Source organism: Phocoena sinus, chromosome 14, assembly GCF_008692025.1.
Source record: "Phocoena sinus isolate mPhoSin1 chromosome 14, mPhoSin1.pri, whole genome shotgun sequence".
In the NCBI taxonomy this organism is placed as follows: Eukaryota; Metazoa; Chordata; class Mammalia; order Artiodactyla; family Phocoenidae; genus Phocoena; species Phocoena sinus.
In genome coordinates, this window is record NC_045776.1 from 23,847,677 (window position 1) to 23,860,776 (window position 13,100).

The 13,100-nt window shown below is 46.9% G+C and overlaps 1 protein-coding gene across 1 annotated transcript in view; it reads left to right on the forward strand.

Moving 5' to 3' along the window:
- MYO5B (myosin VB) overlaps positions 1-13,100 on the forward strand; it is a 382,234-nt gene that overhangs the window by 215,352 nt on the left and 153,782 nt on the right. Inside the window, exons 5-7 of the mRNA XM_032603558.1 lie at positions 144-300; positions 8,441-8,584; positions 10,143-10,224. Coding sequence (XP_032459449.1) covers positions 144-300; positions 8,441-8,584; positions 10,143-10,224 — 383 coding nt within the window. The remainder of the gene's footprint in view (positions 1-143; positions 301-8,440; positions 8,585-10,142; positions 10,225-13,100) is intronic.

The following is a 13,100-nucleotide window of genomic DNA, read 5'->3' on the forward strand; positions in this document are numbered from 1 at the left end:
CACATTTGCTCCTAAACGAGGGAGGGATGCTCCTGATTGGGTTCGGGCCCTTGTCAACAGTGTCACTGGAAGGCGACAGTGTCATTGGAAGGCGACCATGCCCTTCCACAGCCAGCGACTGACCAAGGCTTTTTCCTTTGCAGAGATGAGAAGAACCAGTCCATCATAGTCAGCGGGGAGTCTGGAGCCGGCAAGACCGTGTCGGCCAAGTACGCCATGCGCTATTTCGCCACGGTTAGTGGCTCGGCCAGTGACACCAACATCGAAGAGAAGGTCCTGGCGTCCAGTCCCATCATGGAGGTAAAGCCATCCAAATGTCCTTGGCCTTCTTGTCTGGAGTCCCTTCTGCTGGCACTAAGACTGCTTGAGTGTCCAGCCTCGCGTGGCCGATCACAGAGTTCTTGGAAGCCACTCACACAGTCAGCATTCATGCCTCTTCCCAAGAACCCATTGTCCACTGCTGAGGGAAGAATTTCAAAGGTGCCCCTAAAACCACAGATTTGGGAATATTCTGACCTGGTAGCCCAGGTCCCCAGTATTGGATGCAGCGGCCTCTTCACGTTTTCCTTGTTCCTTGACTCTGCTGAATACTGTTGTGACAGTCCTCCCCCATCTACCGCCATCTCTGCTGTGTTCCTCCCCCCTGCTGCCATCCTGTGTCAGCAAATCAGTGTCCCACCAAAACCATTTGATGCTATGAAGGTCTGCTGAGTCAGGAGGGCAGTCTTCATGGCGGTGAGGAGGCCTAGATAAAAGATTCCCCTTTTTCCCAAAAGATATTTGGACGTTTTATCTTTTGCGGGGCGATAGAGTCCAAAGCTTTGTGACTCTTTTGTGGGGAGATAGAGTCAAAAGCTATGTGACGACACAGAATCTGTTGAAGATCCTGAGAAAATGTTACCTTTGTTGGCATGGACAGGTCTTGCCTGTCTCTTCACCACCCCGACCTCCCGGCTGGGTGGCCTCAGAGCGGCCGATGCAAGTGCAGGGCCAGAGGTATTTCCAAAACCTTGGGTCTAGCTATAGTAAACGATGTTATAGGGTCAGAACTCCATCTCTCTTTTTCTTCCGTTCCTTATAAACGCTTCATTCTCATGGAGTTGAGCTAAATGGCTGCACAGTCCCTGAGCCAGCTTTGATTTCCTGCGTTTGAAGTTGAGGCTCTTCATTATTGTCTGGGCTGCAGTCTGGTAGGAGTTGGCCCTTCTGCCAGCCCCGAACAGCCCCCTTGTTTTAGGAAGAAGAAATTCAGTTGAGGCCCAAAGCCGCCAAAACAGCATCAGGTTTCTCTGCACAGCCGTGAGCCCCGCCCATTAAGACACAAAGCACCGGCGTGGTTGGTCCTTCCGATTATTTGGGGGCTGGGGGAACAAGAACCTGCCTGGACCTTCCCAGGTCCCCTCTCTCTCCCCCTTCCTTTACCAAGTGCAGGAGTAAATTGAGTGTCAGTTCATAGGAGCTCGTTGATTATCCAGGCAAACTCTCCTGCCTACAGAGTTGCATTATCCAGAGAGCTTTTACTCTCTGCTCAGTAATCAGACACACGGTGTTCACTAAGAATTAGACAAAAGCAAGTTTTGGTGTCTGTTCTTATATGAATTGGGAAGTGGTCAATGTAGTTGAAGGCATTTTTACCAAACAGATAAAAACAAACAAAAAAACACTTTTATTAGTTTACAGTTGTTCTTAAACTTGACTGTGCATCAGAATCGCCTGGAGGCCTTGTTAAAGCAGATAGCTGGGCACCACCCCCAGAGTTTCTGGTTCAGAAGGGCCTGAGAATCTGCATTTCTCACAAGTTCCTAGGTGATCCTGATGCTGCGGCTCTGGGTCCCACACCTGTTTGAGAACCATTTATTGAATAAATATTAAAAAAAAATAGGAAGGAGTCACTGGAAAATATGGAAGAAAAGGGAATAATTCCTCATCATCCTACAGCCTGCTAATAATTGTTCCATATTTTGGTATATTTCCTTCCAGCTTTTTCACTGAATATTATAGTATATGCCTTGTCCCCATATCATTAAGCTTTGTACAAACTTATTGGCTGCAAACATACGTTAATAGATGGTTTTACCATAATTTAACTTCCTTTTGTCAGACATTTAGTTGGTAGCCTCTTTGCTCATAGCATTTATTCTAAGCCCCAAGGTGGCGGCCTGGCCATGGCCTGGATTCAGGAGACGATCGTGGACTGGAGTCCACACCCCACTGGGCCGCCAATGCACTTAAATGGAGACAGCTAAGACAGCACTCTGCGATTAGCGTCACGTTTCATCTTAGGTGGGAGTGAGACCAGGATTTCAGCTTTTCCTTTGCCTCGAAGTTTCAAAATTCAGTTCATCTTTTAGGTAGTAAAATTGCAAAGACACAGAGCGCCTCTTCTTCTGGAGGTAAAGTACGTACTTATTCTGGACGAAACAGGGAAGGGAAGAAACCTGTTCGATCTCTGGTGACTGAACACAGTTCTTGTTAGCCAAGAGAGGAATTCAGTGAAGACAGATCACCACGTTAAGCAGGTACAAGACACAAGGGGAATTAATTTTTTTCATTTTATTGTTTTGTTGTAATAAAACATACGTAATATAAAATCTATCACCTTAACCACTTCAGGTGTGCAGTTGAGTGGCATTAAGTACGTTCGCAATGTTGTACAACCATCGCCACCATCCATCTCCAGAATTTTTTTTTAATCATCCAAACAGAAACTCTGTACCCGTTCAGCAATAACGTCCTATTCTCCCCTCTACTCAGCCTCTGGTAACCTCTATCCTAATTTCTGTCCCTGTGAATTTGCCTCTTTGGTGTCTCTCATACAAGTGGAGTCGTATGACATCAGTCCTCTTGTGTCAGGCTGATTTCGCTTAGCATAATGTCTCCAAGGTTCATCCATGTTGTAGCATGCATGAGTGCTTTGTGTGTGTTTTTAATGGCTGCATGGCATTTTGTTGCTTGTATGTACCACATTTTGTTTATCCATTCCTGCGCTGAGAGTTGGGTTGTGTCCACCTTTTGGCCAGTGTGAATAACGCTGCTGTGAACATTGGCGGGCACCTGTTTGGGTCACTGCTTTGGGAATGTTTTTTAAATGACCGTGATCTGAAATGATCTAATATTTTCAGTATCTGTTATAGCTTGAGTAGGCTGGTGGACTGCTGGGGAGGCATGGAAGAAATGTGAGAGCAACATGCACACCCCTAGAGAAGGAGGAGTGTGTACATGAACCAGCCTGTTCTTGCATGATGTCCTGTAAACACATGTTGCAGTGGTTTGAGCTTAAAACATTAAATTTCTAAAGTTGTGCGAATTGGTACTTTGGAAATTATGTGGGTAAGTCCAGAGGGCTCATTCTGTCAAATACGGAGTTTTGTTATCATGGAGACTATCCCTTGAGCTGTTATTGAGTGTTACGTTTGAGAGAAATGTTGGACGTGAACATGGGAAGGAAGAATTATTGCCAGGAAGAATTCTAGGTGGAATTAGAGTGTTGCCAAGCAGAGAAGGAGCAGCTTCTGCTCTGCCAAAACCCAACTTTTCACAAGTTCAGAGTCTTACTTGGGCCCTCGTGTCAGGAAGCCCAGTCAGCTTTGTGGCTCCTCAGAGGGTTACAACCAGTGCAAGTCATGTTTTAATCAGGGCACAGCTGATTACTGATGACTCCAGTCCTGTCCCGGGGAAGGTTGGCACCTCCCAGCGAAGCAATCAGTTATGGTCATGTCATCACCTCATTATTTCTCCAGGCCAGAAGCTGCAGATGCCTCCTAGGGAGTCGGAGAGTTGAGGGCCGTCTGAGGAGGTGGAATTCCCAGTGGGCTGCGCTAAGTGGCAGTTGTTTGAATTAAAGGTGACTTGAGGGTGGATTGGGGTTGGCTGGGGTAGATTGGGATGATTTATTGTCAGCGCCGGAGCTCTCTGGCCCCATTCTGTTTAAGAGCTTGTCAGCATCCTGGGAGTGATTTGTTCACAAGTCTGCACTGATTAAAAAGATATTGCTAGTCAAGAGACTGATAGAGCAGGGACAGAACCCAGGCCCAGCCCAGAGGGGTCACATGGCTTCTCGGGCTGACTGGAGTGTGCAGGCATACAACTCTAGGAGCCCCAGAGCCTCCCCTCAACCTGGGAGAAAGAAAGGGGGCTAGGGGTACAGTGAGCAAAACTGACAGAAACTAAGACCAGTTACTATGTAATTTTCAGGGTTTGACTTTTTTTTTTTAAGCTGAAGAAGCAAGTAGGCCTACAACTATTAACCTATTCGTACAAGAATCTGCCCCCAACATACCTTACCTTCTCCTCTTGTTTTCTCTCATGTTTCAACACACTCTAGCCATTCCTCACTTGTTGGGGCTCTCACATACCCCTGTCCCTTTGCCTACACTATATTTATAAATAAAATTCCTTTTCCTTCCTCACTGGTAAAATTCTACTCACCCTTTAAGATCCACTTCATCTTACACTTCTTAAAGCGTTTCCTGTTCTGCCAGCATTGGCTAATTTCTCCCTTCTCTGTTTCCACACTGGTTGATATGCATCTCGGTACTGTATAATCCCAATCATATTGAAATGATTTGTTCTAGTCCATTTTTACTTTACTACATATTTGTATATGTATAAACCAGAAAAAAGGTAGTTCTTTTATATCACATACAAATGGTATCATATTCTGTTAACCACTTTGCAACTTGCTTTTCACTGATTGTTTTTTATTTATCCATGCATCATGCTCTAGTTTAGTTTAACAGCTTTTTAGCATCCCATTTATGAATATTCCACATTTTATTTATCTCTTCCTCCTACTAGTAGACATTTAGATTGTATTTTTTATTATTAAATACAGCCTGCGTTAAACGTTCTTTTGCACACCTACTTGTACACTTGTGTGAGTTTCTCTAGGTAATACCTAGAAGTACAGTTGCTGGATTGTTAGGTCCATATATGTTCAGTTTTACTAGATATGCCAAATTCTTCTTAAGAATGGCTGTTGCAGTTTACATTTACATTACAGCAGTGTATGAGAGTTCCTTTTTCCTCACATCCTCATCATTATTTCATAGTATCAAAGTTACTGCCCCTCTGGACTGTCATTTTTGTCTACATTTCTCTGATTTCCACTGAGGTTGGGTATCTTATGTTTATTGGTCATGTGAGTTTCTTCCGTGCATTCCCTGCGTACAACATTTGTTCATTTTCCAAATTTTAACTATTTGTATCATAACTGTGTCTTTTGTTGGACTGTGGACTCAGAGTCAAAGCCTTGGCTTTTATCATCTATAACAACTGGGTTTGTTTTCCTCATGCATCAAAATGTTTTCTAAGTCAATAAGCAACAACAACAAAAAACCTAGCAAGGGTTTTTAAAAGATAAAGAACAACGTGCAGGTCCTTCACACACGTGTAGAAGTTGGAAGTTCTTCATGCCCAGAGTGGAGTTTATGGGTTTTGGTAGTAATAATACAAGCAACCCCTTTCCTTTGTGGGTACCATTATATACTTTCAAAGTACTTGTAGATCCATTATATCACTTCTTAAAGCAGCCTAGTGAGGTAAGGAGGGTAGACCTTTCGGCAGTGATCTTTAGAATGTTGACAAGCTTCCCCTAAGCTACCACAAGGAGTGATCTCGGATATGGTAAAGGTTCTTGTTGCCATTTTAGAAATGACAGAATTTGAATTTTTTGAACTTTTGGAATCGAGATTTTTTGTTTGAAACTAGATAATCCTTTAGAATTTTACACAAACTGGTCTTTGCTGGTTGCACCGTCCTGATGTTGTTAACGTGTTCCTTTGGCCTCTCTACATCCTTTGAAAGGGTCGTAAAATTCAGAGGCTTGATTAGGTTTAGGTTTGTTTGTTTGCTTGTTTGTTCTTAACATCCAAGAACCCTTTATTGGTGGTGGTATGTATTCCCGTCAAGACGCACAGAATATTTAGGTGTCTTTTGGTGATGTCAGCAGCCATCGCTTATGCCTAGATCTATTAATTCATCAGGAGTTACAAAATGGTGACGTTCTCATTCTATCTTTCCTCTTGCATTTATCAGCCGGAATAAGTTTAGGAAGAGAAACTTCTCCTTGCCAGCTAGTTACGCTGATAGAGTTTACACAGGGAAGTTAGGATGGATGTCTGATTCCTTATCTACTGGTTGTCAGAGTAATGAGTTGGTTCCCTGCCATCCTCTGAAAGGCTTTTCTCCCCTTTCTTATGAAAAGGTAAAAGCGAGGATTCATGTCTTTGTCTTTATCCTTTGATTTGACCTGGCTGTTTGAGATGTAAGAAGTTCCCCACATGGGTGGCAGCTCCTGTCTGCTGGTGAGTAGTTTGGAGAGCTGGAAAAGGACTGCGAAACCAAGTGGAATGAACACAGACTCCGGACTCAGTTATATCTGAATTTACATCTTGGTGTTGGCACTTCCCAGCCAAGTGGCCCTGGGCACGCTGCTTACCCTTTCTGAGCCTAAGTTTTCCCATAGGTATGAGGAAAGTTGATAATGCCTCTCCCCTGGGATTCTTGTCTGGATTCAGGGAAACTAAAGGGATCCCAGCCCAGGACCTAGCTTGTGATGGAGGCCTGGGAAACCATCATTTTTACCTGCATTTTAGGGAATACAGCCCTCCTTGCCACTTTTCAAACAGAATAGGCTCCCTGAAGTCTGACAGTGGCTTGTCACATGGTGCCTTGAAGGATCAGGGCCCTCTTGGAAGTGGGTGCAGTGAAGCCTCTGCTGAGACGATGATGTTGGTGGATGCTGAGGGGCATGAGTGACGACATAAACTCCTCGGATTAGTCATCTCTTGACGGTCGTTTCAGCTTGGCCAGACTCCAGCCTCGCCCTGACCTTAGGGGCATGTTCCATGCTCCATGGTTCCCTTCAGAGCAACGCAGTGTACTGGGGTTACACTTTCCCCACTTTCCTGCAGAGGTACACGCTGTATATGTGATGTATAGGTTGCTGTATACACTTTAAACCCTAAACGAAAAAATATGTATTCATGACCCTAACAGGAGATTTTAGGGACCTAAAGAGGCAAGTGACCTTCGAGGACAAGGACTTAAAATTCTTATTTCACAGGAAAGAAAACCAAAACCCAAGTTCATTTATGCTTCCATTCACTCAGATGCTTTGAATGCCTGCTGTGTGCTGGGCACTGGGGTGAGTGCGGGAGGTCCCATGGGGAAGCACACGTGCGCACCCCGCTCTCACGGAGACAGGGTGGTGTCTCGTGGAGATGGGGGTTAGGGAAACAAGAGGGCGTGCAGAGTGAGGCCTGGGAGAGCACGTGACGAGGGAGGTCCCCTCGCTTATGAGGCCAGGGTCGGCCTTCCTGAAGAAGCCACATTTCAGCTGAGACGGGAAAGAAGAGGTGGAGGGAGCATGGGCAGAGAGTGTTCCCAGCAGAGGGAACCGTGTCTGTGAAACTTGGGGGGTGGGGGAGGAGGCAGAGAGAACACAGGTCTTTTGAGAAAGAAAAGCAAGTTCAGGATCATAAGAGGCTGGAGACAGAGGGCAAGAGTGATGAGAGGCCAGGCTGGGCTGGGTCCCTCAGGGCCTCCGAAATCGTGATCTGCTTTTAGCCTCTTTGTGCCTCAAATTTCCTGGACAACTGAAAAGTTACAGTGGATATCTTTCAAGTGTTGTAACCACCTGAAAAGTAAACGTGTGAAAGGGGTTTCAGTATTAGTATGTTCATTACCAACCCATCAGCAACGTGATGTTTTATAGAAAGTGAATAATCGCACAGTGAGACCAGTCATTTAGCCACTTGTCTTTTAAATTATTGTCTCATGTTTTGAACTGTGTCCCTGCTGCCGTGTAAGAAATAATACCAAGAGGTTGATGGCTTCCTGATATGTCCTAGTGATGATGTATGTGTTGGGGGGAGGGGGGCGTTTGACATTTGGTCTCTTTCTAGGAAGTACCATTTACCAGTTGGGAATGATACTTGACATTTGATCAGTGGAGACCTGATCAAAGTGGATTAAGCCCCAGAAGATTCATTTTTCTCACAGAAAGTCTAGAGCTCTTGGGTGCTGGCATTGATTTAGTGGCTCAAGGATGTCAGAGCAGTGGTTTCTGTGATTCTCTAGACCTTTTCCTCATGGTCCCAAGGTGACTGCTGCAGCTGTAGCCATCACATGCACATTCCAGGTAGGAAAAGGAAGAAGAGAGGAAGGTCAGTGGGGTGCAACTTCCAGCTGTTTAGTCCCCTTTAGAGAGACTGTCAGTCAACTCATCACTCTCATTGACCATCGTTAGGAGTAAGGGAAGCAGGAAAATGAAGTTGTTTTGTTTTCTTTTAGCTCGACCCACTGTCATCCCAATAGTAGAGAGGTTCTAGAAGGAAGGAAGAGGGAGGGAATAGAGGTGCCGCCATGAGCATACAGTCCTGAAATTTAAGAAAACCCGCCATGTTGTACACACTTTTTGTTTGTTTTTTCTGCACAGGCCATTGGGAATGCTAAAACCACTCGCAATGACAACAGTAGCCGTTTCGGAAAATACATTCAGATTGGCTTTGACAAGAGGTATCGCATCATTGGGGCCAACATGAGGACCTACCTTTTGGAGAAGTCCAGAGTGGTCTTTCAGGTGAGCCCTGTGACTGGACCTTCTTGTATTTTTTCCCATGGATTTTTACTCGCTCCATGTTCTGCTCCCTATGCCCAAAGAACATCTCATTGTTTGAACCTGGGTTTGGTTAGACTTGCTCTTTTGGTTTTCTTTTTTTTTTTCCATTAAGAAGTATTCATTTATAGGCATCAGACCTGAAAAATTTTTACTCAGTATTGATATGTTTCAGTGAGCATTGTTTTTATTTTTTTATTTTTAAATAAATAAATACCATGCATATACCATGCAAGCAGAATATTTATCTATCTATTTATTAATTTATTTATTGGCTGCGCTGGGTCTTTGTCGTGGCACGTAGGCTTCTCTAGTTGTGGCCTGAGGGTTCAGTAGTTGAGGTGTGTGGGCTTAGTTGCCCCGAGGCATGTGGGATCTTAGTTCACTCCCTGACTAGGGAGTGAACCCACGTCCCCTGCATTAAAAGGTGGATTCTTAACCACTGGATCACCAGGGAAGTCCCAGGGCATTGATTTTAGATTCAGTCAACAAACATATATTGTTTGTTATGTGCTAGCCCTGTGCTAGTCACCAGAGATACAGTGAAGAATAAGACTGTTGTGTTCTTTGTGGACCTCGGAGTCTTGTGATCAGGGGAATGTCATATAGGGTCTGTGGATTTCAACTTTCACCAGGAATCTTATTTGGTAAGTTATATTAAAAAAACACAAAACCTACTTGACCACTTACTTCATTTCCTTTTCAAGTAAATGGAGTTCGCGCTTCTCACGTGACTCAGTTCTTCTTTGCTCGCCTTTTGTTCCCTCCTTCCCAACTACTCTTTGGTCTCTTGGTGACCCTCTTCCTCCTCCACCGTGGCCTTTGGTGGTGGTCGTTGCAGTTCACAACCCCCAGAGCAGTTCTCTCCACCTCCCAGGTTTGGTTGGACTACCCCACATCCTTCATTTCACTGCATCAGAGCAAGCAGCCCGCTGTGCTGGCCGCGGCTCTGGCCAGCCTCCCTGTGGGCTTTCCTCTTCCTTGCTGCCCTTGCTCAGGCCTCCTGAAGCCCCCGTCCCACCCCACTACCACCACGACCACTCCGCCAGTTTAAGGCAGGTCTGGCCCCATTGTCCCCTGGAAGTCCTGTCTCAGTCGTGGACCTTTCCTGACTGCCCCAGCCTGACATGATGGGCAAGGGCATAGCTTTTACTTAGTTCCAAGCCTCCCAGAGGAGAAAGGGAGCCTGCAGCAGGGAAGTGACGGTCAGCCCACCATGAGCCAGGCAGCTCGGTTATCTGAACAAGAGCTGATCCGCCGAGACGTCACTTGTGGGGTAGCAGTGATGCCCTATAGAGGAGGAAAAAGAAAACCCCTGTGTTCTGCATAAATCAAGAGGTAAAAGTCCTCTGGTTTGCAGAAGGCCCCATAACGGTGAATGGAAAACCTGGAGGTGGGAATTGAAGGCGGCAGAGGCGTGAAGGAAAAGCCTTGACCTCTGTCACCCTGGAATTAGAATGGACGAGGGGACAATCTTTGGGGTCCCTGCCCCTAACACTGCTTAACTGTTTTCCTCCTCCAGGCGGATGATGAGAGGAATTACCACATCTTTTACCAGCTCTGCGCGGCTGCCAGTCTTCCGGAATTTAAAGAGCTCGCACTAAGTAAGTAAACGGGCTGCGTGCCCGTCCTGGGGCTGGACTGCTGCTGCCGCAGGCGGCGCATCTGGGGGCTCTGAGGGAGAAGGTGTGCGCGGCTCGGTGACCTCTGTCGCGGGTACTTAGCTCTGCCTCACCTGTGGGCACAGTCCCACCCCTCTGTGAGTTTCATGCCCACAGGAAATGAGAGGATAAGAGGCTGGGGGTGGAACAGTGTTTTGCAGAGCACAAGTGAATTGACATGCATTATTATTTTGAAAAATATGTTTTCATTCTAGACGCCCTGAGAAATGTGTCTCAACCACGAGGATCTGGAGGTTTAGCTAACGCGCATCACTTAACTGTGGTCGACATGTTTTAAGTCATATTTAAGGACTGAGACAAAGAAAAAGAAGGAAGGGGGTGAGGATAAAGCAGGGGTAGCATGGGGTTGGCTCAAGGGGCATGTTGATGAATCCCGGGAGGCCCCACAGAAGGTGAGAGAGGAACTCAAGGAGTTTAACTGGACCTCTGAGCCTCAGCCGGGCAGCAGTCCTCCAGTTCCTTGCAAGCAGGCGGGCAGCTTGCCCACATCCACCCTGCAGCCTGGAGGCCAGAGCGGAGCAGCCAGAGTGGGGTGCCAGGGGCATGCGTCAGCTTTTTGCTGCCATCAGGTAGGAAGACAGCCTTTCAGTGGGTCCCAGTCACCCTCCGTTTCTGTTATTGTTGTCTGCTAAGGTGCCTGGAGACTGTTGACTTGGAGCTAGTGGAGTTGAGAGCCAGGACAGAGCAAGAAGGGCGAGCAGGCTTTAGTTCCTGACACCATACCGTTGTAGCCCCGCCCCCCCGGGCCTGGAGCCTTCCCCGTTCTATGTGCGCAGCCCTATCTTGGAATATTGACTGAGTCCTGCCGCTGAGTCCTCCAAGCCACCTGCTGGTGGGTGCGTGTGGTGAGGGCACGCCTCGGGGCCATGCAGCTCCCCTGTCTCTGGCCTGCCATCTGTATTTTGGGGAGGTGTGCGTAGGTCCAGTACTAGCAGTTGGTGTACAGAGCTGGGTGTCTAGACAGAGGTTAACTGGCTTTTGTGCAACTGTAAGAGAAGTAGACTTCTGAGGCTTTACTGTCCCAGAGCCAAATCCTCACCATCTTAAGGACCCATCACCAGATCCAGCTCTGCCCACTCCAGCCTATGCTCCCAGTAGGTAAAATACATCAAGTGGTTCAAACCTTGGTCTGCCCTCCTCACTCTCCGCTTTACTTGCATATGGAGTCTGGCAGCACTCAGAGCCCGTGCCAGGCAGTTTAGCACTGGCTCCTCCGTTCATTCATTAAGCCCCATGCAGGCAAATTAGGCCCTGGGGACGTAGTGTTGAACCAGATGTGCGTCCTGCCCTTGCTTCGCTTACAGTTACAGTACGGAGCGAGAAGGCTGTGCTAAGGTGAAGCGCAGTTGTGGTGGGTCAGAAGCTGCTCAGGGCAAGTCATGTTAAATGGGGTCCCAAAGGAGGAAGCCTTGGATGATACACATGAGGCTGGCTTCCGTGCTTGCAGGTCTGATTCTCCCCAGTGAAGTCGTAAACTCCTCGGACAAGGAGTGAATGTTACAAGCCTTGTTTGATGGGCACTGCCCTGAGCTGGCAGCTTGAGGCTCTCGTGCTGGCTTACAGTCCCAAGGGACCAGGAAGGCAGGCCACGTTAAGGGCCACTGCCATCCTCCCCGCTCCTTCCACAGGCCCAGCTGGACTTCTCAGGGCCAACCTGCGGGAGTTGAAAACTTTTTTCTTAGGGTCAGTTTTATAGAAAATGAACGAATGCTGGTAAGATCCATCTGGCTGTATTTGGACTATTTTATCCCAAATGTAACTTTCAGGAAATAGGAAAGAAATCTTCCTCCCCACTCCCCCACTTACAGGAGTGCATTGAGGAGAAAAATGACTTTTCCTTACTCCGTGTTTCAGCAAGGTGCAGGCTCCTTGGGCCTCTGGCTGGAACAGTTGAAAACTACCCGACTGGATCCATTTCTTGCATTCTAACCTGCGTGTGCTCTCTGAGAGCATCTTGGAGTGAAGTGAAGAGCCTTTGATAAGCTCTCGTGCTCAGGCATGAGGCTGTCTTCCGCCTTGTGGGTGGATGGGCTGTGAGCCCTGAAGCTTGACATTTATAGTTCCACAGATAGCCCTGGTTGAATGGATGGAAACGTCAAATAAATGAAGGACTAGCCAGCGACTTCTAGTGAATATTCAGACCTGCCTCCCCTCCTTCCCTCTTTTCTTCACCTAAACTGTGCTGTTCAAATGCACAGAAATCTCTGTAAGACCCCTTGGCCCTGCAGGAATTTTGTGCACTTGTCTTGAGGATGAAGTGGACAGATGTGCATACAGCCCCCCTTCCCTCTGCCCTGTGGCTGGCGGTCTGTTGCATTAAAATGACCTCGGGATGAGATTTTAAAAAGTCATACAGTGAATAGTGTGTTAGAGTGTGGGGAAATGATGGGAAAAAGAGGTGTAATGGACCATATTCCCTTAAATGCAGCCTTCACGTAATGAGGAACAAACCCTTTCTTCTTTTTCATTTCCGTAGCTGCATAGATACAGTTTTATAACCATCCTCTCTTGCCTTGCACAAGTCAGAGTACAGCCTCCCCAGGTGAAGTGCAAACCCTGAACCGTGGCCTTGATGGTCCATTGCTCTAACCACTGGCTTCACGACCCTTCTGTACACTAGTCTGATCCAGTGAGCCAGTTAACAGGGGATTTTGTGATGTATATCTCCTTGGGAATTCTAAGTAGAGAGAGAGACCCAGACTGGAGGACAAGAGACCCCTCTCTGGGATGGGGTGATTGGCTTCATGGGCCTAAAAGGAGAGCTGAGATCCAGGCAGGCAAAGCAAATAGGGGAAGAG